Raw genomic sequence first — 27,328 nt, forward strand, 5'->3', positions numbered from 1 at the left:
CACATCAAGGAGAAGCATCTATCTTGTCCTCCACAGAGCCCTCTAGTACATTTATATTAGTGGCCAACACGTTTTTAAAAGGTATCAACTATTATTAAGGCTATTAGATATAGGACACAATAACATTTGTGCACAACTCAATAGAAACATCATTATTTTTATCCCTTGCATTCTTCTACTTGGGAAACAAAACATCTTCAGTCAGGCATCTGACTGTTTCTTCCCTTACTCCTTACTTTCTTATTCTACTGCTTACTGGTTTTCAGAATAACCAGTATTCTGGTTTCATATAGCCATATAAGGACATTGTAGTATAATCCACCTATACGTTTTATGAGCAAGGCTTCTTGAAAAATGGTTTGAATACAATACAAAAATTAGGATGTCTCTTACCAAGGGCATTGTAACTATAGTCTTTTTTGATGAAGTTCTAACTTCTTCATCCATACCACGGAAACATTCTAAATTAGACCAAATGGTTAATCTGCAATGATAATTAGATGCTTCATCTTAAATATTACATTCAGCAATCTAGCTAGAAAGAAAAAGAGGTTTACTTACCGAATTAGCAATGGCATGGATGACCCTAGAAAATCCCACAGCATCGTTCAGTTCCTCCTAATTAAAAACAAACAAACCCACTATTGATGTACATATATTCCCTTAATTGAAGGAAGTTAAAAAAAGCCCCCACATGAATTTCATATCAAGTTAGACAGCTTTAGTTTCATGTGCTTTGCGCCTGATATTCCAAACAACCACATCTAAAAAGATCTGTTATATACACCTTTCCTTTGTTTTAGAAAGTAAAATAAGCAACTGGGAAATTATTCATTGATTACTGAAATAACAATGTGAGGATTTATCTATCACTTCAGATAATTTGTTGAAATTTCCAAATCAAAGTATCTCAAAAACAAACTTTAAAAAGTCACTATCTGCTGGCTAAATGCAATAATGCATTTCTAAGGAAACCCAACCAGCAGCTAACTGATCAAATCAAGTTCTCATAATTCCTGACTTTTTTCCTTAACAAATACATCTTTTACAAAATATTTACAGCACAGGACTCTGTGACTCATCCCCACTCACCTTCTTCTCTCCTATTTTCTTTCAAGTAGTGTTAAACAGGCAATCTTGAAAACTCTTCCTTAGCTCCAAACTACTGCCCCATCTCCTCCTCTCATCACAGCTAACTTGCTGAAAGACTTCTCTTCACACAGCAGCTCAGGCTTAACTCCCAGGTGCATCCAGCCCTCTGCTCTCTGTCTTTACCCTCACTGAAGCTGCTCACTTCCTTAAAACTAATCCTAAGGGTAACAAGGATGTAGAGAAACTGGAACCCTTGTGCACTCTTGGTGAGAATGTAAAACAGTGCAGCTGCTAAGGAAAACACTAATGGAGCCCCCCCCCCCCAAATTACCAAATCACCCAGTGGTTCCATTTCTAGGTATATACAGTTAGAAGAATTCAAAGCTGGGACCCAGATATTGTACACCCACATGCATAGCAGCAATATTCACAACAGCCAAAAGCAACCCAATGTCCATCAGCAAGTGATTTAACAAAGTGCAATACACCCATACAATGGAAAATTATTCAGCCTGAAAAAGGAAGGAAATTCTGACATATGCTATAGCATGGATGAACCTTGAGGACATTGCTAAAAGAAACAAGTCAGTCACAAAAGGACAAATACTCAAAGGGCCTCACCTCTGTAATCCCAGGAGTTGGGAGACTAGCCCGAGCAACACAGTGAAACTCTGTGTCTACAAAAACCTAAATGAGCTGGGCATAGTGGTGCAAACCTGTAGTTCCAGCTGAGATAGGAGGATCATTTGTGCCCAGGAGTTTGAGGTGCCACTGCATTCTACCCTGGGTGACAGAGGAAGACCCTGTCTAAACCAGAAAAAGAAGAAAAGAAAAAAGAAAAGAAGAAAAAAAAGAAAGGAGAGGAATAGTGGCTAGCAGGGGCTGAGCAGGGGGTGGGGACAGGGAGTTGTTACATGAGTATAGGGTTTTGGTTTTGCAAGATGAAAATTTTGGAGATGAACGGTAGTAATGATTATACAGTAATGTGAATGTACTTTATGGCACTGAACTACACACTTAAAGATAGTTACGATGATAAGTTTTATGTTGTATATATTTTATAATTAAAAATTTAAAAAATTTAAAGTATATTTAAAAAATAACAAACAACTCCCAAGGTGAAGTCCAATGGCCACTATCCTTACCTCTCAAAGCATCTGACACTGTAGACTACCCCTTTCTCTAAACATTCTCTTCCCTTGGCTACATTTCACAATAATTTCCTGGTACTTTTTTCTACTTCTGTCCATCTTTAAATGCTGGTGCTCCTCAGGAATCTACCCTCATTCCTCACATAGTCTATGGGTGCTCTGATCCAGCCTTGGTGACTCTTCCAGTGACAGCCATGTCTAGTTACCACCTTTCTCCTGTGCTCAGGATTGACAAATCTGCTGACAGGACATCCAGCCTTGAATATCCCAAAGACACCTAAAAACCCAAAATGTAATGTCTTCTTCCACTAGAGGGGAATAGTCTCGCCATGGTTTCCTGGTGAGTGACCTTGCTTTCCAAATAGGCAATGCAGGTAAAGGCTGATTTGGGCCTTGGACACAGACCAGTGTGTCTTGGCAGACTGCCTCAGGAGGAAGGGGTGGGAGACAGAGGTATATAAGGAGCTGTTCTGAGGCCATCTCCTACCCACTCTGTTAGCATTCCTGGGAAGCTGTCACAGGTTCTAAGGAGTATGGTTGCTCAGAAAGAGCTACGATCTAGAACTGGTTCCTTATAATGGGACATCCACAACTCACGTTGCAGTCATCTGGCCTGGTGTTTGTGTTGTCCTTTTTGGTATGCAGGACAAGGACCACAGGCAGCTGACACCTTCTGCAAATCTTCCTTCCTCTCTGTGGGTAAAGAACTATCTAAATCTGAAAGTGCTTCACTGTGTCTTTACTGGCTGAAGAAGTCAGGGGTGGCCCTGCCATATATATGTGTGAACTGGACATTCATCCATACTCAAATCCACTCCTGCCTCCTCCATCCTTTTCCCTCACCACTGTCACTCCAACCAACTCTACTTACCTGAAGTGACCACAATCAATCCAGCTGTGCAAGGGCTTGAGTGTCTTCCTTCTTCTCCCTTCCCCTTCCACACCCACATCCCATCTTAATTCCACAGATTCTACCTTCCAAATTAATCTCCAGATTTCACTCACACTGCTAACTATCCTGTTCCAGGTCACCACTATCACTTAGCTATTATTCTACACCTGAACTTGCTTCCTGCCTCTAAGTCTTACTCCTGCAAATCCATTCTTTAAACGGAAACCAGAGTGATAATGTTCCAACAATGCAGATAAGAGCATCTTATATCCTAATCTGTCAGATTACATGTCCTGAACTTTGTTTTAGGAAAACCAGTAATAAATAAACTTAGACATGGGAGTATTAGGTAATGGGCAGTGATGCTAGTGACAAACAAGCTGAATGATCCAGAAATACTCCCTTTAAGACTGCTTCGTTCAAGTGCACACTGGTCGACCATGGTATCAGACTCCCTTGGCTGTCTATGCCTAAAGCTTAAACTTAACTTTCCCTTATTCTAGTCTAGTTTTTCTTAACAAATCATTCTTCCATAGTAGAAAACTATTCATGTAATTGAATCCAACAAATGCTCTAGAAATACAGAGAAAGGAATGAATCAGAAGATATCATGCCCTTTCTCACTCACTGTAAAGAAATCTGTGCAGCCCAGTTACCTGCTCTTTTGCGTGCTTCTCCTGCTCCCTTCTCTTGCGTTCTTCTTCATCTACTTTGCTGATAGCTATATATTGCTCCTTCTAAAAGACAAAACAGATATCTAATTTTCTGGAAGCAACTTGACCCCCAAAATTCAGAATTCTGCTATCATTACAAGTTATAGTTTGGGGATCACTGTGCAGTCTTTCACGGGCCAAACAACATAAAGCATTCTGAAATGCCAACAAAAGCTGCATACAAACCAAAACTTTGCCTCTCTGTTTCCATGACATTTTCCCATGGTTTACTACATCAACCCAACAGACATCAGTTAAAAATATCAATAGACTGTGAGAAAAAGACATTTTTTATGACACATACTTAAAAAGTTATGCTGCATTTGAGTATGAATTTCTAAGTAACTAGTTTTAAAGTAAAATTTCTATGCAGTAGAACTTCTGTAAGGTGACCATCCAAGAGACTGCAAACAACTGGTGAATATATGGAAGTGGTCAATATCCGGAATGAGGTCTGCTGGACTGAGACATCTATGTGGTGCAGAAGGAAGTGGTCAATGAAAGGAAGTGGTCAACTATGAAGGTTCTATTATATATTTTGTTAGCATAAGGAAAAAAAAACCCTGGATTTTCTGGTAATGTGTCAGATAACTAGGGTTTTCTTCCTCATATACTGCATTTTATATAGAATCTATTAAACATACCATAAAACCTTCTATGTCAAAGTTTGAGACTTATCTTCTAGCAAGACTGTTTTCAATTTATTTAATTTCTAATTTGATATCTAACTTGAGAGCAAAAATCCAAATTTTTAAATTCAAAAGTTTTACAAAAGGAACCCACCACTAGCCGCCCAGTGCACCTTGGGAATACATGACAGTAGCGATGCTTATGACCTAGACCTGAATTTAATTTTACCTGCCCACATAACATAAAGCCATAGTACTTGTAATTCTACCAAATCATGCCATAACTTTGTAGTTTAAAGACATATAGAAAAATACTTTATTTTGGATATTCTTTTGGGAGGGACTAGTGAATCAGTAACAACTTTTCAAAGATTTATTAATACAAGTGATTTAACTTTTCATTTTTCTGCCAGAATAAGAATATGAACTAACATTTACGTACTTTCAAGTTTACAAAGCACGCTCACTTCTGTTTACCCATGAGGTTATCATAAAAAGGCTTTGAGACAGATGTAAATCATCATTATCATGCTCAGCCCCAAAGTACAAATGAAGAAAATGAAGCTTGAGAGGTTAAATAAATGACTTGCCCAAGGTCACCCAGCTCACACGTAGCAGAGCCAAGGTGGACATTCTGACTTTCAACACATGGACGTATCATTGGCTGTGTTTAATGTTAGCCCTGGAGAACTTCATGGGGTTACCTTTTCAGTTTCTAAAGTCTCAACATGAATGCCTTTGGGATACCTAAAGAGAAGAAGGAAAATACAGTATCAGTAGACGACTCAATGACAACTAAAACCCAAAGTCTATTAAAAGCAACTATCTAGCTATAAACTAAGTAAAATAAGTTTTATTAAGTATGAAATAATTATCTCTACAATGAAGACTTGATAATAAGCATATTCCACATTTCAGCTGCTAAATGGTTTCCTAAACATATAGGAATGTACTTGACTTCAAATTAATTTTAAGGATTTGAGTGTTTTCTAAAATGTACTGCATCTCATAATTCAGTCAACTTATTACCACACAGTCAAATCTTGCTTCCAAAGATGTCTATTTCCTAACTGAAAATTTGAAGGTCTTTTTAGATTGCACGGGGTATACAGAAAGGAAGTCTAAGATGGCTAGCTTTTCTGTAATTTGGTATAGTAGTTTACATTGGTGGTGAGAGACCTGGAATGCACATGGAGTTAAGTTGCAAGTGTAACACAACAGGAAAGGAGCCTGTGAAAATTAAATGATGGCCTCGTCCTGTTTTGTTCAAAGTATATTCCCAGAATAAATGTTACTGGCAAATTCCAATAGAAGAATAAGGACCCCAAAGGCAAATGTAAATGTCCACCTGTCCTAAGGCCACGTTCAATTTTTGAGTTAGAGACCCACCTGCAAAAACAATGAAACCAAGAGAAACATGCTAGGAAAAATACACACACAGGGCTCCACACCTGTAACTCAGTGGCTAGGGTGCCAACAGCTCAGTGGCCAGGACATCAGCCATGTACACTGGAACTGGCAGGTTCAAATCCAGCCCAGGCTTGCCAAAAACAATGACAACTACAACCAAAAAATAGCCAGGCATTGTAGCAGGCACCTGTAGTCCCAGCTACTTGGGAGGCCGAGGCAAGAGAATCACTTAAGCCCAAGAGTTTGAGGTTGCTGTGAGCTGTGATGCCACAGCACTCTACCCTGGGCGACAGCTTGAGACTCTGTCTCAAAAACAAAACAAAACACAGCCAAAAAATACTGGACATTTTAGGTACTTTAAGAGATTCACAGATCTCTTGAAACCCATCCAAAATTTAACTGCAAGTTAAGAACCTCTGCTTTAGAAAAAGCACCTATTTCCAAGGTCTTAAAAACCAAATTTGTATTATACAATATACCTTCAAAAAAACACACTGCATATCTGCAGCTTAATGGATGAGGCCACTGTGATAATTAAAACAAATTTTAAGAGGCTTTAAAGCATCTATTAGAAAGTAATAATAAAGAAAACAAATAAGCTGATATTAAACTTAAGAAAGTAGGAGGAACCTGTATCTTCAAATCACCAAGAACTGTAGAATTTCAAAAGGAAATAAGAGCTAAGAGATTATATTTAGTTTTTAAGTCTTGAGTCCCTCAAAGAACTCTTGCATGCAATATAAACACTTACTTCCAGCTCAAAGTCTGATAAATTAGTTTTCTTTGGAACCTATAAGAATAAAAGAAAAAGTATTAATCTTGGCTCATTAAAAGTAAACCCTAACTTATCAGCAATGGTAGGAAAGATTTCATTTTAAAAAGAGACTTCATTAGAACTGACAGGTCTACATGAAGGCTATGTTGACCAGTTTGATGGAAGTGTCTTGGATTATGTATGAAAACACCACACTGTACCCCCAAAGTGCATCAATGTACACAGTTACCATTCAATAAAAAAAAAAAAAAAAAGAACTGACAGGTAACAAGCAAATAAAAATGGCAGGATGGGCCAGGCACAGTGGCTCATTTCTATAATCTTAGCACTTTGGGAGGCCAAAGGGGGAAGATCACTTGAGGCCAGAAGTTCAAGCCAAATCTGAGCAATAGCTAGACTTCTGTCTTTCTGTCTGAGTGACAAAGCAAGCTATCAGAGATTTATCTAAAAAAAAAAAAAAAAAGAAAAAGAAAAGAATCAAAGAAAAAGAAAATAGAATGTTTGAGGTAGGAAAATTCCTCATCACTTGTCTTTTCAAAAATGTCCTTAATATTATTATACTGCTTTTAAAGAAGAGGTAGAAATTCTTGTCTAATGAAAATATTACTTCCTGTGGCTGTATAAAGAAAGTTTAAAGTATATTGACGCATTACGACCCTCTTGTGAAGCTCGTCACAAAGTAAAAGAGAAAAAAGATGTTCAAGTTACTGACTCTCTGAAATGCTGATGTTTTTTACTACAAAGAGAAAAGAACAGAAGAGGCCTGGCAAGTGAATTCTTATCTTCTGCAGGCTTTGTGTATTTAGCACTCCCCAAAGCCAAAGTAATGATGCCATTCTTGGGCATAACTCAGAGTCAAAGTTGCACAGCTTTTCTCCCTTCCAGGTACAGGACAAAGTGTTCATTCAGTGTCTCAATACATAATCATCCTCATTGAGTAGTGCTAAAGTTAGCACATAAATCTTGAGAACATGCCTACAATAAAAAGGCTATTTATAAAGGTGTTTTTAAAAGACCAAGTGCATCAAATGCCAGAAATCATCTAGCTTTTAAAAAAGGACACAAGAAAATGTTCAGGACAACTAACCCAGTGCATGGCTCTAAATCCAAGTTCTTGTTTTCTTCACTTTGTAATAAATCTTCAATTTTCTCTCTGAGGAATTAGAATAGATCATGACCATCAGTACCTTCAGGGAATGAAGTAGTCAACCAACAAAATAATCATATCTAAAAGTAGTCTAACTACAAGAACGTGTGACAATGTAATTTTGCCAAATCATGCTATAACTTTTTAGTCCAAAAACTTTTTTTAAAAATGCTTTATTCTGGATATTCTTTTAGAGGCGATTAATGAATTAGGAACAACTTCTCAAGGATTTGTCAATACAAATGATTTAAATCTTTACTTTTGTAGTAAAGCACTTATACTGAGCAGGACCAGATACACCAGATACACATACACTTCTAACAGCACACCTGCTTGTCAGAAACTTCCCTGCGAGAGAGATAAACATGGACGTGTTGCAGAATGCGTGGGTCCAATCTACTCCTCTGCCTTCAGGGAGACAGGACAGTGGGTGTCAGGCCCTCAGTGCATGCAGGTCTGCCTTGTGCTGAGGTCAGTTGCCTAGTGACATGTACCAAGTCCATGTACATAGTACACTATTTATAACTTGCTGCTGTTGCACAAATTTAGATATGCCACAGTGAAATCCAGCCACTCACGATATACTATGTGTATGCAGCACAGGTGTCCTGCCCCAATACACGTTATGAAATGCCTGTTTATTTATAGTTTAGAACTTACACCACTTGGTCAATAAATTTCTTCTGGTCCTCAGGAATTGTCAAACGACATTTTGAAGCGTTAGGAGATACATATGCACCATTGGCCTGAGAACGTTTTTCGTCATACTGCTCTCTTAACTGTCTTTCTTCTTCCTGATTTAAATATGGAATTCCTAAACATAATTTAAAAAAGAATGCATTAACAGAAGTAATTGTTTAAAAAACTTTTAATACACCAGAGTCTAAATTACTCAGGAGAGTTTTACCATATTTAATTTCATGACAAAAGAATCAAAAGAAAAGGTAAGTAATTTTGAAATGTGTTCATTCATTCATTCATTCTTCTTTCCACAAATCATTTACTTGGCTCTTTTATTGTGTCAAGCATTTTACTGCCATGGGGAACTTAACAGTGAACAAGCAGATGCACCCTGTTCTGTAGTGAAGGGAACTACTTCTGACAAGATGATCAGAAAAGGCCTCTGTGTCAGAGAATTCGAAGGATGAGAATGTTGTCAGTCATGTACAGAGCTAGGGGAAGAGTATGTCAGGCAGGGAAACAAGTTTAAATGCCCAGATGGAATTGAGTTGGACGGTGGCAGAACAGCGAGAAAGCTGCTGTGGCCAAAACACAGTGAGCAAAAGGGGAATGATATAACATCAGGCTAGAAAGAGACTGGAGCAAGTTTATGTCAGCTCTTATTGCCCATAAATTTATTTTCTTCCAAGAACAAATGGACACCATTAGAAGGCAAGATCTTTAGAAGAAGGTAAGAAAGACCATTAGAAGGCTATTGGCTTCATATAAAAAAGTCATATTGATTACTGTGAAAGTGGGAAGTGAGCAGACCAGTTAGGAGCAACTATCCAGGCAAGATATGACAGCTCAGATCAGAGGTCAGCAAACTTTTCTTAAAGTGTTAGACAATAAATGCTTTAGGCTTGTGGGTCACATGGGGGTCCACTGTAGCACAGAAGTAACCATATACAACATATGCATGTGTAAGCACAGTTGTGTTCTAATAATATTTTATTTACAAAATAGGCAGCCAGCAGTAGGCCCCCCTTTGTGACCTCTGTATGGACAATGATGATGGCAGGATAAAAGCAGAGAGTGATTTTCAAGATAGAAGAGATAAAATTTACTGATACACTAAGGGTGAGGAATAAAGAGCACAATCAAGAATTGACACCTGGGCTCGGCAACTATGGCTCAAGTGGCTAAGGTGCCAGCCACATACACCTAAGGTGGCGGGTTCGAATCCAGCTTGGGCCCGCCAAACAACAATGACAGCTGCAACCAAAAAAAAATAGCCAGGCATTGTGGTGGGCGCCTGTAGTCCCAGCTACTTGGGAAGCTGAGGCAGAAGACTCGCTTGAGCCCAGGAGTTGGAGGTTGCTATGAGCTGTGATGCCATCACACTCTACCCAGGGGGACAGCTTGAGGCTCTGTCTCAAAAAAAAAAAAAAAAAAAATTGACACCTGGTTATTTGGTTTAAGCAACTGAGAAGCTAGTAGGGCCATAACCTGAGGTAAGGAAAACTAGGGTAAGAATAGGTCTGGGAGTCCAAAGGGTAGGAGTTCAAAGTTACCTTCTGGATATATTAAATCATCTAAGGATATACATATACAGAGTTGCAGATAGAAGCCTACAGCTCAAGAGAAAGGTGTTGAGATATAAATTTAGTTATCATCAGGATATGAGCAGAATTACAAGTAAAAACCAGGGACATTAAGGAATTTATAGAAAAGCACCACCTGTCATTAATAACTGAAGCAAGAATCATCAATAAATACTAAAACTGATCAGCAAAGAAAAGCGAATCAAGTTACCATCACCAGTGATGGGACCAGTCGACATCACGCACTGCCTGATGTGGCACCCTGAGAAGGATGTGGTGACCCTGCCAAAAATGAGCAAGTACATGTGGACAGGTTTGTAGAAACATTAGACACAGCCAAACAGATGGCATTCTACAAAGTACGTAACATCTACATTCAAGAGCATAAAGGTATTAAAAGACAAAAATAGACTGAGAATCAGTTCTGGATTTAAGAAAAATAAAGAAATGACAACTAAATGCGACCTGTGATCTTGGACTGAATCTGGACCAGGGAACACATTTTCCTTTCTTGCTTTAAGTGGTAGAACTTAAATAAGGTTTGTAAATTAGGCAACAGTTCTGTAGCAGAGATCATCCTTGTTTTTATGAAATATACATAAGTAGTTGGGGACTAACAGTTGGCATGTCTACAGCTTAATCTAAAATGGTTCAGGGGAAAAAAATGTAATGTGTACACATGTATAAAAATGACAAGTCACACTGTTAGCATTCAGGGAATTGGAGGGAAGGTCTACAGAAACTCTTTGTGGTATTTTTTTGCAACATAGACATCTGAAATTATTTCAAAATAAAAATGTAAAGCTGGGTATGGTGGTTCACACCTATAAGCCCAGCACTTTGGGAGGCTAAAGTGGGAGGATCCTTTGAGGCCAGGAAATTGAGAATAGCCTAGAGAACATAGTGAGACCCTGCCGGTACAAAAAGTTTAAAATTAGCCAGGTGTGTAGTCCCAGCTGCTTGGGAGGCTGAGGAGGGAGGATCACTTGAACCCAAGAGTTTGAGGTTGCAGCAAGCCTGTCCCATGGTTTTTATGATGATGGCACTGCAGCTTAGCCTAGGTGATAAGAGTGAGCCCTGTTTCAAAAAAACATAATAATATAATAAACCCATGGGATATAAGATCAACTAGGAAAAGGAATACTTAGAAGTTGGTGATAGGAAAAAGAGCTTATCAGGACATGAGGAGTCAAGAGTGAGGTAGGAGGAAAACCAGAAGAACAAATGTGTCAGAAGCTAGGAAGGAGCAATCACCTGGGCTGGATTCTGCCAAAAGGTGGAGCAAGATGAAGACCAAGTGGGACAACCTGGATCTGAGACTATGGCAGCCCCAGTGTGGGCCGGCCCACATCAGTGAGGGAGTGGCAGGGGGCCCACTGGAGCAGGGCAATGGATAACTGCTTCATGGCACTTTCTCTAAGTGGAAGCATCACTGGGTAGAAAGGGGAGAGGGATGTGGAATCAAGGTAGAAGGTTTGGTTTTTATTTGGTTTGGGTTATTTTAAGATGGAGATATTCCTACAGGTGTGTTTGGTCTTCTAGTATCGTAGATCTCTTTGGCAAGTGGGTGAAGCCTACAGACTCCTCCCTCAGAGCAATGTTTTCATATGCATGAAACAAATAAACAAGATTATAAAGGATGGCAATGATGTTAAAATATTTATAAGAATAGTTTTAAATATCTGTGATACAGTGTTATCAGCTTCTTGATCAATACATTAAAGACAAGATCCAAATGGCAAGTGAAATAATGATAATTTCAAAGTACTGATGAACATAAGCAGTATTCAAGATATCTGTAACTAAAGTGTTATTTGAAGATACCTTAGATTTCCACTGATGACACAGTCCCAAATACTGTTATCTACTATTAGGGTTGTTACCTACATTCATAATGGAAGAAACTGTTAAATTTCAGTTCAGAGGTATAAAAAATACAGACATAAATGTTCTCCCCTCCAAGTTCAGGACTCCTTAATTCTATCTATGGGGAGTAGACAAGGTGCCTGTGGGCTGGGTCAAGAAGTTCTGTACCCATAGCATGTTAATAAAGGTTGATCTACTAGAAAGAAGAGAAGAGAAGATGATTAAGAAGAAAGAAGGACAAACTGAAAGAGGTAGTGCTTGGCAAGGCAAACAGCCTACCCTTTAACAGGTGCAGAGAGTGTTCTTCCACTGCAAAGGAGGCAAAAAAAACTGGGTTCAGACTTAGGACAGCCTTGTGGCTCTCGTGATAAGAATACAAAGCCCGTCTCTCCTGGCTTCTATTTTCATTAGTGAGGCATGGTCATGAGCTGGGATTGGGAGTTTGGAGAAATTGGTAGTTCAAAAAGACATCTAAGAGAGTTAAAAGATAGTTCTAGGGTGAAAAAGTAAGATTTTTTTGAGCACAACAGAGTGCTGCTTTGAAGTGAGCACAACAAAGTGCTGCTTTGAAGTTTGTGCCCATAATTTAGAGTAAATTAGTTCAAGTTTGTTGTGATTTCCAGCAATAATCAGATGCTCAGGAACAGAAAAAGTGGATGGTCAGATTCTACCACAGTTGGGACTTTTCTAGACAAGTACAATGGAGGGAGAAGAAAGGAAGGACAATGATGGACCATGTGGATAAGGAGGAGAGCCAAGGTATTCATCACCGTCACACTTTAAAGATCTGGAAAAAATAGTACTCTGTTTTATATGGAATCAGAAAAAACTTTGAGTAGCCAAGACATTACTCATAAATAAAAACAAATCAAGAGGAATCACACTACCAGACTTCAGGTTATACTATAAATCTATAGTGATCAAAACAGCATGATACTGGCACAAAAATAGAACAGAGTAGAGAACTAAGATATGAGCCCCGACACTTATCATTTGATCTTTGATAAGCCTATCGAAAACATAAATTGGAGGAGAGATTCCCTATTTAACAAATGGTGCTGGGTGAATTGGCTGGCAACTTGTAGAAGACTGAAACTGGATCCTCACTTGTCACCATTAACAAAAATTGATTCTCACTGGATAAAAAATTTCAAGGTAAGACATGAAACTACAAAGATACTTGGAGAAAGTGCAGGAAAAACACTTGAAAAAATTGGCCTGGGAGAATATTTTATATTTTAATCCCCCCTGGCAATTGAAGCAACACCAAAAATATATTATTGGTCTGATCAAACTAAAAAGCTTCCGCACAGCCAAGAACACAGTAAGTAAAGCAAGCAGAGAGCCCTCAGAATGGGAGAGGATATTTGCGGGTTATGTTTCTGACAAAGGTTTGATAACTAGAATCCACAGGGAACTCAAACTAATTAATAAGAAAAGAACAAGTGATCCATTTCATTGTGGGCAAGAGACTTGAACAGAAGCTTCTCTTAAGAAGACAGGCCCATGAAAAAATGCTCATCATCCTTAATCATCAGAGAAATGCAAATCAAAACCACTCTGAGATATCATCTAACTTCAGTAAAATAATGGGAAAAATCCCATTACAAATCCCATCACAAAATTCCAAAACTATAGATGTTGGCCTGGATGTGGAGAGAAGGGAATGCTTCTGCACTACTGATGGGAATGCAAGCTAATATGTTCCTTTTGGAAAGAAGTTTGGAGAACACTAAGGGAACTAAAAGTAGATCTGCCCTTCAATCCTGCAATTCCTCTACTGGGTATATATCCAGATGACCAAAAATCATTTCAGAACAAAGATATTTGTACCAGAATGTTTATTGCAGCCCAATTCATAATTGCCAAGTCATGGAAGCAGCCCAAGTGCCCATCGACCCATGAATGAACAAACAGTGGTATGTGTACACCATGGAATATTACGCAGCCAAAATATGGAGACTTTACCTCTTTTATGTTTACATGGATGGAGCTGGAACATATTCTTCTTAGGAAAGTATCCCAGGAATGGAAGAAAAAGTACCCAATGTACTCAATACTATTATGAAACCAATATATAATCACCCACACTTTCACATAAAAGATAAAACCCAACTATAGTCCAGGATGAAGGAGGGAAGAGGAGGGGAAAGGGAAGGGAGGGGGGAGGCCGGGTGGAGAGAGGGTTTTTGGTGGGACCACACCCTATGGTGCATACTGCAAGGGTACATGTCAAATCTATTAAGAGTAGAGTATAAATGTCTTAACACAACAATTAAGTAAGTGAGGTGAAGACTATGTTAACCAGCTTGATGTAATCACTCCACATTGTACCCCATAAATGCATTAATGTACACAGTTATGACTTAATAAAAAATGAAGGTATTGAAGAGGGGAAGGTAATAAGACAGTGAAAATGCAACAGAAGTCAACAGACCACTGAAGCCAGGTACTGGACAGTGCTCTTGAGGAAAGAAATACTGCAGATGGGAAAGGAGAGGTGCAATTAGCGACGACAAGACCCATCATGCTTGTCAAGGGAGACAAAAGCAAACACTGTGGATGGCTCGGTCAAGGACTGGCAGAGCCTCTGCTATCATCCGGTGGGTGCTGGAGTCACTTCCACAGGAACGTGAATGAAGAGAGGGATGGGCATGGAAAGAATGGGAACGGGCCAGTCAGCAAAGAGAAGGCGGCAAAGTCAGTGACACAGCCCTGAGAAAAGTGGGAATTCAGGTGCTTTGGAAGTGGCATGGAGAAGCATGGAAGTTACCTCGCACAGTCTGGCCAGGAATACAGCAGAGTGAGAGGTGAAACCACCTGCCTTAGAAAAAGCTGCAGGGAGAAAGAGCAACAGGAGGAGTCACCTGGTCTACTTTCCAACAAGGAAGTCACAGGAACTTCAGAGAAGACTGCCCAATGACATGGGTCTGGCATTTACAGAGCCCAGATGGAAAGATTTGATAACAAAGAGAAAGGAGAGTCCAGATCAGATTTATAGAGTATCTACAACAGCAAGGGGATAAGTCTTAGTAATAAAGGGTGGCCTGGGTATCAATTCAGTTGGGCCTAGAATACTCTAAGGTTCATGACTATAAAACAATGAGAAAGACACATACTTCAGTTTGACTATTTCTCTTCTTTTATGAAAATAAAACCAACAGGTTGTAAACTATACCACCATATAATACTGGCTAAAATAGTTCTTTCAAAAGATGTTTACATTATTCCCATATAGAGCTCTAAATAAACTTAGAGCTTCTGTTTGGGTTTTTTTTAATTATTATTAATTTTTAAAGGTGGAGTCTTGCTCTGCTACAAAGGTGGTGTGACCAGTGTAGCCTGCAGTCTTGAACTCCTAGGCTCCAGAGACCCTCCTATCTAACCTCCTGAGTATCTGGGACTATAGGTGCCACCATGCCCAGCCAGAGTCTCTGCTTTATAATGGCTTCTAGAATAACGTATGAGATAAATTTTAAAAAATTACTTTAATATTCAAATTCTACTGCCTAGCTATTCACCACTATGTTAAGTTAAGGAGTTTTGGCTCCAAAAACTTTTGAATATTTTTAAAAATCAAGATCATCAATAAAAATGAAGGTACAGCACCAACAAAGCAATTAAAAACAATATGGCATGGTGTCAACAGAACTTGTAAGAAGGCCATGCTGAAAATACAATTTATTTGAACTCTATGTACTTTTTTTGAGAAAAATCTAGTACTTTTACTGCCATAAACCTCTTTCCTTTCCTCACTCATTCATTCTACATTCACCCTGGGGAAAAAAACAATTTGTGAAAATAATTAAAACTACTGTTGACCCTGTAGTAGTAGGTGCTTAATATCACTGGGAAAAGCAGAGGCTTTCTCAAACACTATTAAGGAAATAAATAAAAAAGAAGGAAAGCCAATTTGGCATGCTATATTCCAGCACCCATGCCTCCATTCATTCATCAAATATTTAGTGACCCCTGATATAGAAGAGGAATGTACTAGGTATTTGAGATGAACTAGACACAGTCCCCTCGTCAATATGCTAACCAGCCTGCCACCCAGTAAGTCTGCCCTAGCAATTGTGTACTCTTTGCAGACTTTTTTTTCCTTCCTTGAAAAACCAAGGAACTGTCTCCAATTATAAAATAAGTGCATGAATGGACAAGGAGGTTTTTATTATAGCATTACTGGAATGTGACTACTTTTTAAAGTACTATACCTCTTGTCACACTGGAAGCAAACAAGGAAGCATTTCCCATAAGTGAACGAGTTAAGTCACACTGGTGGTAGAATAAACTAACAAGAAACAGGAATTTGAAAGCGCTCATTAGAGTTAAGTGAAGTAAAAAACAAAAAGATAAGAGTTTTTAAAAATTCTAAAGTGCAAACAGTGTACTAGAACTAGATTCTGTCTCAGATAGAAGGCACAAAATGGTACTTTTCCACCAAATCCAGATTTAATTCCCAAGAACATTTAAAAGGTTTATAAACTGTAATGACAAATCACATATAATCTTACCATTGTGAAAAACTTTATTAAAATCAAATCCCTGGCTTGCTAGAAAGTCAATGCTCGAGCTCTGAAATAAGAACAAACAGAACATAAATTTTGGTAACATTAGCAGCAAATTTAGGAACAGAAATAGGGAAGTAACAGAATAGGGAAGTAAATAGGGAGGTAAACAAGACAACCAGGCAAGGAAGCAGCACGGCAAAGGTCAGAGAGGAGGACTGCTACTCCACACGGGGTCATTCATCTCCTTGCAGTATTTGGGCTCTTCTTTTGTCTGGGGGTGGGGTGGGGGTGTGTGTGTGTATGTTTGGTTTTTGTTTCTGAGACAGGGTCTCACTTTGTCAACTAGGCTAGAGTGCAGTTGGGTAATTATAGTTCACTATGACCTCAAACTCTTGGGCTCAAGAGATCTGCTTGCCTCAACCTCCCAAGTAGCTAGGTCTACAGGCATGCACCACCCACAAACGGCTAATTTTCTATTTTTTTGTAGAAATGGGGTCTTGCTCTTGCTCAGGCTGATCTCAAACACCTGGTATCACAAAATCTTTCCACCTCAGCCTTGCAAAATGTTAAAATTACAGGAATGAACCACTCTACCTGCCCCCCCAAATCTTAATTGGATTTTTTTTTTTTTGCAGTTTCTGGCCAGGGCTGGGTTTGAACCCACCACCTCTAGCATATGGGGCCAGTGCCCTACCCTTTTGAGCCACAGGCGCTGCCCTTAATTGGATGTTTTTAATGTTCAAGATCAAGACAGAGAAGTTTCCAGTAATAAGCCTTACTAAACAAACTTATCTCAAACCTAGGATGAAGAGGCCAGGCATGGTGACTCACACCTATAATCCAACACCCTGGGAGGCCAAAGTGGGTGGAATATTTGAGCTCAGGAGTTCAAGACCTGAGCAAGGGTAAGACCCCTGTCTCTACTAAAAATAGAAAAACTGAAGCAGGAGGCCTGCTTGAGCCCAATAGTTTGAAGTTGTCATGAGTTATGATGATGCCATGGCATTCTACGCAGGGCAACAAAGTGAAAAAAAAATGTCACAAAAAAAAGAAACAAAAGCAAAAAACCCTAAGATAAGCAGAAACATGTAAGCAAATTTAGTTTCATTTTTTTTCTCTCTCTGAATTTATGTATTTATTTCAGATTGTAAGGGTATAAACAATTAGGCAACAATGCTTGCATTTGTTAGGTGGAGTCCCTGTTGTAGTTGTGTCCTGTGCCTAAGAGGTGTGCCATACACCCTTATATTGTGCTCATTTAGTGGGAGCACACCAAACCCTTCTACCCCCGCCCCCAAACTTGAATTGAATTAAGTTTTTCTCTTATGTAGGTGTGTATTAAATCACCTACTGGGTTCATATTAGCATCAGGTACAGTGGATACTTTCATTTCCATTCTTCTGATACTTTATTAAGAAGAATATGTTTCAACTCCATCCAGGGTAATAAAAACTATGCAAATTCCCCATCAGAGAGAAGGAAACACTTTTATACTGTTGGTGGGACTGCAAACTAATACAGCCTCTTTGGAAAGAAAATTTGGAGACTCCTCGAAGAACTCAAAATAGACCTTCCATTAGATCCTGCAATTCCATTACTAGGCATCTACACAGCAGGAGAAAAAGTCATATAAGCAAATTTAAATAAAAATCTCACTATTATAGGTGGTACACAAGTATGGCAAAATCAAAGTTTGTACTCAAACTGACTAATGAGAGGAAACATTACTATACTGAACTATTCTCTAACATTTTACCATCAGTTTAGATCAAAGGACATTGTAGCAAACATTCCCAATTAAGCTTATCATAGTATTCACTTCAGAGATGTGACTGAACACAGGGTTTTCTACAGAATGATTTCTTTACCATTTAAAGGGCAAATGTTCTTAAGTCTCTATTCTGGGAAAAGCTATACTGATCATGAGCCCTAGATTGTTTTAATCCTATGGACCACAGAACTGACACTATATTTCCCTCTTTTCTTTGCTGCTAGGGAACTCAGAGACAAACAATTTAGACTTTCTTTAGCTCAAGTAATCACATAATTTCCCTTTCAATTTCTCATTTACTTATTTTTAAAAAGCTTACATCAAAATACAGTAGAACTCCATAGTTGACCACCTGTCGACCTTGACTACCTTCTTAAGTTGACCTAATTTTCACAGACTGGACATGCACCACTAGGCCTAGTGCCTTATGTTGATCACTTCTGTATGTTGACCAGTTAGTCCCTTGGGTGGTCAACTTACTAAGATTCTACTGTGTAGTATAATCTTTACTAGCCAACCCAAAGACTTTTTTAAACAAGGTGAGATATAAAAAGATAATTGTGACTGGGCATGGTGGCTCGCACCTGTAATCCTAGCATTCTAGGAGGCCAACTTAGGAGGATCACTTCAGCTTAGGAGTTCAACACCAGCCTGAGCAAGACAGAGACTCCTGTCTTTACTAAAAGAAGAAAAATTAGTGGGGCATGGTGGTGCACACCTGTAGTCTCAGCTACTTGAGAGACTGAAACAAGAGGGTTGCTTCAGGTAAGGAATTTTGAGTTTGGAGTGAGCTATGATGATACCATCTCACTCTACTAGGGTGACAAAATGAGACTCTGTCAAGAAAAGAAAGAGAGGGACACCGGCCACATATACCAAGGCTGGCAGGTTGGAACCCAGCCTGGGCCAGGTAAAACAACCATGACAACTGCAACAATAACAACAAAATAGAGGGGCGTTGTGGTGGGCACCTATAGTCCCAGCTACTTGGGAGGCTGAGGCAAGAGAATCACTTAAGCCCAAGTGTTGAGGTTGCTGTGAGCTGTGATGCCACAGCACTCTACCAAGGGCAACAGCTTGAAACTCTGTCTCAAAAAAAATAAATAAAAAATAGAAAGAGAGAGAAAGAAGGAGGGAGGGAGGGAAGGAGGGAAGAAGGAAGGAAGGAAGGAAGGAAGGAAGAAAGGTAGGAAGGAAGCTTTCCACAAATAGGCACACACAAACTGGGCTACATCTGTATAATTTTCTACCATGTTCAGGATTTCTATACTTTAAAGAAGCAATACTTCTTCACCTCCGCTTCTTCTTGTATTCTGTCCTAAATCAAGATTCAATGTCTTTCAGCTTGATCTACCAGACTCCCTTCTGTCTATCACACCTGAGCATCCTTACAATTCTGCCCACTTAAAAATTTTAGAGGCACCAAAAGACAGACTGTGAAAAGACATTTCTGTCCTTGTACTAGTCTCCAAAAAACTCCAATTTCCTTCTTCATATTAAGTCCAGAGTCAAAGATTCATCTATTCCTTCTTCAAAACAATTTATTTTCTAATCAAAACAAAACAATACTGAGTTGTACAATGTGAATGCATTTAATGCCACTGAACTATACATTTAAACTGGGTGCACTGGCTCATGCCTGTAATCCCAGCACTTTGGAAGGCCAAGGCAAGATGGTAATTTGAAGCCAAGAGTTCGAGACCAGCTTGAACAATACAACAAGACCCTGTCTCTACAAAATATAAAAATAAAAAAATTACTGGCTATGGTGGTACATGCCTGTAGCCCAGCCACTCAGGAGGCTAAGGTGGGTAGATCACTTGAACCTAGAAGTTAGAAGTTATAGTAAGTTATGACTGGACCACTGCACTCCAGCCTAGGTGACACAGCAAAACTCTGGTCTCTTAAAAAAATTATTTTTAATAAATTTTTAAAAATTGGTTAGAATGGTAAATTTTATTATGTATATTTTATTGCAATTTCAGAAAACCTTTCAACTAACTAGAACTATTTGTGGTTTACTATCCAATACCCTTGACTTGTCCTAAATGTAACATTTTCAAGATTAAGAGATAAGCATGGGTATTGGGGAGGACAATTTGAGGCACTTACAATTTTAAATGCACATCCCCTATGACTCAATAATTCCCTTTCCAGGAAGTCTATCCTACAGAAAAATTCCTAGATATACAAGCAGAATTTTAAATATACATGTCTTATGACTCAGCAATTCCCCTTCTGGGGGGGTCTATCCTACAGAAAAATTCCTAAGTATACTAAAAAATATACTGCACATGAATGTTGATTACAGCACTGTTGATAACCATTGGAAAGCCACTAAATTCCAATTAATGAACTGACTAAACAATTATACACACCTATATTATGAAATACATTCTGTTGAATGGAAAATGCAAGATATATACAATATGAATATTAGGATTCCATTAACAAAAATGCTAAAATTATGTGTGTGGAGAAGTATGTGGGCATATATATCATAAAAGCAGTGAAATGTGAAGGAAGTGGCATGGGGAAAGGGTATAAGGAAAGAAATTCATGTGTTACTCTAAACATAGCAGTATTGTTTTTTGTTTTTTTGTTTTTTTTTTTTTTTTGAGACAGAGCCTCAAGCTGTCCCCTTGGGTAGAGTGCCGTGGCATTACAGCTCACAGCAACCTCCAACTCCTGGGCTCCAGCAAGTCTCCTGCCTCTGCCTCCCAAGTAGCTGGGACCACAGGCGCCCGCCACAACGCCCGGCTATTTTTTGGTTGTAGCCGTCGTTGTTTGGCGGTCCGGGCTGGGGATTCAAACCCACCACCTTAGGTGTACGTGGCTGGCGCCTTAGCCGGTTGAGCTATAGGCGCCGAGCCAGCAGTATTGTTTTGATTTTTCACAACCATATATGTACCATCTTCCATTGAGTTTTATAGCTGTTCAGCGAGAAAAAGGCAAAGGAATAAAGAAAATGGAGAAGAAACAAAAGCTATGTAAATGTCATGCTACTCTGCCTACCATTCTATTTGACAAGAACATTTCTGGGAGTCTATATGGTTCTGTCAGCACATTTCTCCACATCTTGCCTATAGTGTGTCTCATTGTGTGTACAGATACTTATTTCTCAGAGAACAGATTAAGTTGCTTTGCCCTCCAATCCTGTATACTTTAAAGGTGCTAAGAGTTTTTTGAGAATGACTTTCAACATAATTTTTACTCCACTCGTTGACTCTAAAACCCAACCCCCTTGTGAAATGGCAGCTCTGCTGCAATAACAGAATTTTAAACAGAACAAAAAACACCTTAAGTGAGAAACAAGAGGAAGAAAATCCAAAGATACATTTACCTTATCCATACAATTCACAAGGTCAGAGTCTAACCTTTTCTTTGCCATTTCTTTTTTGATAAAAGCATCCTGTGGCCAAAGCCATGAAACCCACTTTTTAAGTAATTTTCAGTTCTTGGTATTGCTAGAAAACTATATCCTCACCAATTTCCACACCAGGCCTATTGAAAAATATCTCTCACTGAAAATATACCAATACTGGGTGACTGGTAAAGAGCTACTGACTGACTATAGGGTAAAGGAAATGTCAACTATCGTTTATTTTGCTAATATAAGAAAACTGGCTATAAGACTAAAATTATCTTCACCTTTTCTCTTATCCTCCAGGCTTTCCTAATTGCATTACCACTTACTTGCAAGAAAAAAGAAAGATGGCAAGACTCAAAGGAATGTGGGAGACAAGACAGGGAGTGGATTCTAAGGGAGAAAAGATTACTTATTTTTAATCACATATCCACACACTCATACCACTTATTAGCATTCTGCTTATCCATTACAACAGAAAATCAAGAGGACTGAAAGAGAAACCTGCTATTTACTGGGTGTCTACCTCTCAGAATTGTCAGCTACACCAACCTTAGAATGTATATTCTAATGAGAAGTTCCCTGCTTCCTTACCTTGACCCAAAAGTAAGCTCTCCCCTCAAGAGGAAATAGTCACCTTTTTTCACCTTCTCTCTCCTACTTGGTGAACTTGGGAAAAGGAACTGAGTGGTAAAAGGAACCCCTTCTGGGTTCTCTCTTTTTGGATTGAATACAAACACACTCTGCTCTTCCAGAATGTAACATTCTATCCATGGAGTGGGTGCAAGGAGAAGGGGATAGGAGAGAAGCCTACAAGTCCTGATATGTAAGTTCAACTTGGAGGTAAGATATTAAAAATCTCAAGTAGAGGTAGGAAGCCATGTTCTCAAATTCAGCTTTATTTTTTTGTTTGTTTTTAGAGACAAAGTCTCATTTTGTCACCCTTGGTAGAGTGCCCTAGAGTCATGGCTCACAGCAACCTCAAATTCTTGGGCTCAAGCAGTCCTCTTGCCTTAGCCTCCCGAGTAGCTGAGACTACCGTGCCCACCACAATGCTGGGCTGTTTTTAGAGATGGGATCTCACTCTAGCTCAGGCTGGTCTCCAACTCAGGTGATCCTCCTGCCTGACCCTCCCAGAGTGCTGGGATTCAAGGCATGAGCCACCACGCCTGGCACTGAATTCAGCTTTATGAATAACAAAGCTCACCTTTTGATTTCTCTTTGCTTGTCTTTTTCCTTAATTATTCTAAACCTTAATTAATTCTGATACTGTAAGATTACAGTATCATTAATTTGTAATTCTAAAACCGAAGGTCAGACAGGAGAAAGTGATTTTCCCAAAGCCCAAAGTTAGTGGTAAAACCAAATTGTAAAGAGAATTTGGATTCCATATTTCTATGTTGCCTTATCACCAATCCATAAAAGAAAAAACTCAATTATGCTACTAACCTGACAAACAAACTTGACATCTGGTGAAAATCTATTAAAGGGTTTTGGGAAAACATAGAAGTTAAATGACTTCGTTATATACCTGGGAAAATGAGACAAAAGGAAAGTTAGAGGGATACACCATGCACAAAAGAAGAATCCCCACCATTTGTCAAAACAACCTACTTTGAATCTGTGTAGTCATACTTAAAAGTGCAAAGGCCAAACTGAAACAGCAAAAAGTCCATGGAATGCTGGAAAAGGGAGATAAAACATCTGTCACAATAGTGCTGCATATTCGATATGAGTAGTAGTATTCTCAAACTGAGAGGCTTTCTGAATTACTCAACTTTGGCAGAATACTTCTAGATTATGAATCAAAAGCATTATTGATTTATATAGCTCTCTTAATATTTTTCCCAATCAAGTGCCTATCCAGAGTATTTATTAGATCCACTGCCAAATGATTAAAATAATCACATCTTATTTCCTATAAATCAAATTAACATCAAAAATACTAAACTTTTCCCAAAATATTTTCCAGCAAACAATTATTTTTGCTGTTTTAAATATCACTTCCTGGCTGGGTTTGAGAAGAAGTGCTCCACTTGGAAAACCTTAATGTGCAAGTTTAATAATTACATTTGTCTATAATTTAACATAAAGAGGACCAACATGAGAAAGAAAAAGATTTCCTAGCATATCTACTTGCCTTTTTAAGCTTCTGATACCTTTCTTCAGGAGTGTCAAAACCATTTGTTAATGCACTGACAGAAGGTCCATCACTGATTCCTAGATTTTAAGAAATAAGTTTTTAACTTACTAGTAAATGTAAAAATGTTAGTCAATCATTCAATTGCCTCCATTATTTCATATCATGAATTAAGATTGATTGGAAATGCTCCCTATCTCAGTTTTTCAAAATTAGCATTAACTTAACTGGCCACCAAGCTAAACTCTGCAATAATGAATTTGGAGATGTGAATGTTTCAACTTGAAAATGGGCAGCTCCAGGGTCTAAAATGGGGTTCAAAAGAAAATAAGCTATGTGCTTGAACAAATTTTGCTGCTTTCTAAAGGATTAATGCACAATCAAACATCAACAAATCCATAAGCGTATTATTGCTAGAGTACCAGTCTTGGTCAATAATTTGGAGCAGCATCTATAAAACAAAAGTATTTTCAAGGTCAAAAAAAAAATATTTTTTGGTGAAAATTCTTAGCCTCCTAAGGAACTGACTCCAACTAGAAACTGCATGATTAAAATCAATGACCACCATTTACCCCAACATGGATTCCTTAGAAAAGCTAGGATTTTTTTAAACATGTAAAAATCACATAATAAAAGTGGTATCTGGGCAGCACTTGTAGCTCAGTGAGTAGGGCACCAGCCCCATATACCAAGGGTGGCAGGTATGAACCTGGGCCCAGCCAAACTGTAACAAAACATAGCCAGGCATTTTGGCGGGCACTTATAGTCCCAGCTTCTTGGGAGCCTGAGGCAGGAGAATTGCCTAAGCCCAGGAGGTGGAGGTTGCTGTGAGCTGTGACACCACCACACTCTACTGAGGGTGATAAAGTGAGACTCTTCTCTCTTAAAAAAAAAAAAAAGTGGTATCTGTACCAAAGGAAGTGAACTGTCCACACTGATGTCAACAATTAAAAAAGTAGTCTTTGCTCCCCCCAAAAAGGAAAAATAAAAAAACTTGTAATTGTGAAAAATAAAAAATCTTGTAATTGTGTTGGTAAAGTATAACACACACTAATGCACCTGCCTACGTAGGCAATGAACACTTTTCCTAATGGATAAAGGAATATCCTCGTTTATCTGTAGAAGCCTGATTCTCGCCCATTACAAAAGAACAAATATTTAATGTATAGGGAGCATATGACTACTCTACAATAGTCAAATTCATAAAGACAATGATGGTTGTTAGAGGTTTCAGGGGAAGGGACAATGGAGAGTTCAATGTAAGGCGTTTCATTTAGGAAGATGAAAACCATGAGATGGATGGTGATGCTAGCACTGCAAAGTGAGTGTACTTAATGCCACTGAACTGTAAAACCAGTTAAAAATAATTAATAGGTAAATTGTATATGTACTTTATCACAAGGGGGAAAAAAAGCCTGACCCTAATCCTCAAAGCTTCCTCCACGTACATGTCAAACTTTCAAGCAGCACCAAAACCATAATCTCTATCTGCAATCCTCAAAAGACCAATCGCAAATCCACCGCCATCTCTTAACCCCTTCCATGCTTTTGAAACGTTTAAGGGGAAATGTTGACACTTGTGCAACCCCCACTGAAGGCTACAAACGGCTAGGAACCGCTGGCAGGAATGACAAGTCAGAGGCTGGGGGACTGAAAGAGCCTCGGCTATGCATTGCAGATGCTAGCTCTGAGCTTCCAAGAAAGGGATACCTGAAAACTCCCCATCGATGGCGAAGAAGTCTGCCTCCTCTATGGCCTGGTACACTTTGTGAAGATTACTCTTAAAATCTGCGGAGAAATCGAGAAGAGGCTCAGAACCGGTGGCCTAAATTCCTGCCCACTGTCTCCTAAGGGGAGAAGGAAAGAAGGTCGCGGACCTTCAGAGGCCAAGGGCCTGGGGTACGGTGAACAAATCTCAGAGGTGTCAGAGGTGTGCATCGGCCGTAGGGAATCAGGTCCCCAAGGGGTGCACGGACCAGAGGGAGAAGCCCCAAGGGTGCACGGACCGGAGGACAAGGCCGTGACAACAATGCAAACTTTGCTGCATGGTCCGCAGCAAATGCTGCATGGTCCGCAGCGAGACACTGCCCCAAGAGAAGCAGGGGCCAAAGCCCTGAGGCGCTGCCTCAGCCCCCTGCACACCGGACAGGCCCCTCGTGCTCTGGGCCTAGCAGGCCGGGGTAGAGGGTGGAGACGCGACCGTGGTCCAGGCCTAGCAGGCCGGAGTGAAGGGGTGGGTACGCGGACACGCACTGCTCCTGATTATCTCCATTCTGCAGAGTGGCCGGAATCCAGCCACAGCTGTTCCACTCTCAGAGTTCCGTGGCTGCCGCAGCAGCCGCTGAAGCAGCAGCAGCCAACACGGAGGAGACGACTTCCGGAAACAGCGCGCGCTCGCTGGGTTTGCGGCAGCTCCTGCGTCAGCGCCTTCGTCAACGTCGTGGGTGGGGCCAAGGGTGTGCTACTTCCACTCCTCCGCGGACCGAGGAGGGGAGTGGCTATCCCTGTAGCCAAGGAGTGGTCTAATTTGCCGGTGTTCAGTTTAGAAGAAATGGCGTGTCCTGACGTCAGTCCGCCAGCAAATATTTACTGAGTTCCTGTTATGTTAAGGTGACCAGACGTCCCGCTTTTGGCGAGACAGTCCCGATTTTTAACAATTTGTCCGGCGTCCCATGGCGTTTTAAAAAAGTCTCGATTTTTGGAAAGAATGCATGACAAGCTAGGGAACAGCGGGAGAATGGGAAGGGAATATACGGTTTTCGGCTGCTGAAAAGGTTCATGTATCTCCATTTGGGAACGAAGAGGTTAATGTAACCTCATTTGGAAATAATAAGGCTAATGTAAACTCCCTACTCCGGTCCTGGGCAAGGTCGCCCAGGTGGAATCGGTATCAGAAGGATACTGGCTCCCTCCCTCGCTTCTAGGCATGGACAATTAGCTCAGAAGGAGCCAAACGGTCTGGAACAAACAAGTAGCCCCTCCTCTCTAGAGGGTCCCTAACCATAAACAACTCAGCCAATAGCCCCCCCCCCCCATTGGGGTCCCGCTTTACCAATGTTAAAATCTGGTCACCTTAGATTACGGAAAAGTGCTTATCAAAGTTTGCATTGTTGTCAGGCAACGCCCCCCCCTCCATGGTGTCCCACTATTATGTGCTAATCACTCTGATAGGGGTGATGATACTTTGATGAACAGGAAGACATGGTCCCTGTACCATCGTAGCTTAAACTTCGGGTAAGAGGAGAAATTCAGGCGGAAATCAAACTTGCCATTTGGAAACACACAGCAGTTGTTATGAAGAAAAAGAGCAGAGTGCTGCAACAGAGAATAATAGTTACCTAGTGAGCAGGGAAAGCAAAGCCAAGACCTAGACCTTTATCTAGTGCATTAGCTACTGGGACTATAAATGGCGGGCGAATGTGAAGTCTTTCCCTAAAGGAGTTGCAAGTTCGTTTAGGATCGCTGTTGCCGCCCAAAGCCTAGCAATGAGTGGACAGGTGGTAGACGCTCAGTAAGCCTGAGTTCAGTGAATGAATTCACCTTGGTCTTTCATAAAAACTGATTATGAAGTTGGTTGGAAGACCTGTTTTCAAAGACTAG

General features: G+C 39.8%; 1 protein-coding gene across 6 annotated transcripts in view; it reads right to left on the minus strand.

Moving 5' to 3' along the window:
* The window catches only part of PARN (poly(A)-specific ribonuclease), a 169,680-nt gene extending 143,576 nt beyond the window's left edge, over positions 1 to 26,104 (minus strand). For 5 of the 6 annotated variants that reach the window (XR_002771253.1, XM_023508549.1, XM_003802729.3 and 2 more), the window contains exons 1-12: positions 25,982 to 26,104; positions 25,439 to 25,516; positions 23,729 to 23,808; positions 23,203 to 23,270; positions 23,038 to 23,119; positions 16,454 to 16,514; positions 8,470 to 8,623; positions 7,750 to 7,815; positions 6,639 to 6,677; positions 5,182 to 5,224; positions 3,792 to 3,872; positions 562 to 618 (exon numbers count right to left, since the gene is read on the minus strand). Coding sequence is in view for 5 of the 6 variants with exons in the window: in XM_023508549.1 (XP_023364317.1) it covers positions 562 to 618; positions 3,792 to 3,872; positions 5,182 to 5,224; positions 6,639 to 6,677; positions 7,750 to 7,815; positions 8,470 to 8,623; positions 16,454 to 16,514; positions 23,038 to 23,119; positions 23,203 to 23,270; positions 23,729 to 23,808; positions 25,439 to 25,516; positions 25,982 to 26,000 (828 nt within the window). In the remaining variant the exon portion in view is untranslated. Of the gene's footprint in view, positions 1 to 561; positions 619 to 3,791; positions 3,873 to 5,181; positions 5,225 to 6,638; positions 6,678 to 7,749; positions 7,816 to 8,469; positions 8,624 to 16,453; positions 16,515 to 23,037; positions 23,120 to 23,202; positions 23,271 to 23,728; positions 23,809 to 25,438; positions 25,517 to 25,605; positions 25,648 to 25,981 lie in introns of those variants that run through there. The other variant, XM_023508552.1, reaches the window with a different exon arrangement.
* Positions 26,105 to 27,328: the final 1,224 nt, after the last annotated feature.

Source organism: Otolemur garnettii, unplaced genomic scaffold (assembly GCF_000181295.1).
Source record: "Otolemur garnettii isolate 467f Iridium unplaced genomic scaffold, OtoGar3 scaffold00257, whole genome shotgun sequence".
NCBI classification, from domain to species: domain Eukaryota; kingdom Metazoa; phylum Chordata; class Mammalia; order Primates; family Galagidae; genus Otolemur; species Otolemur garnettii.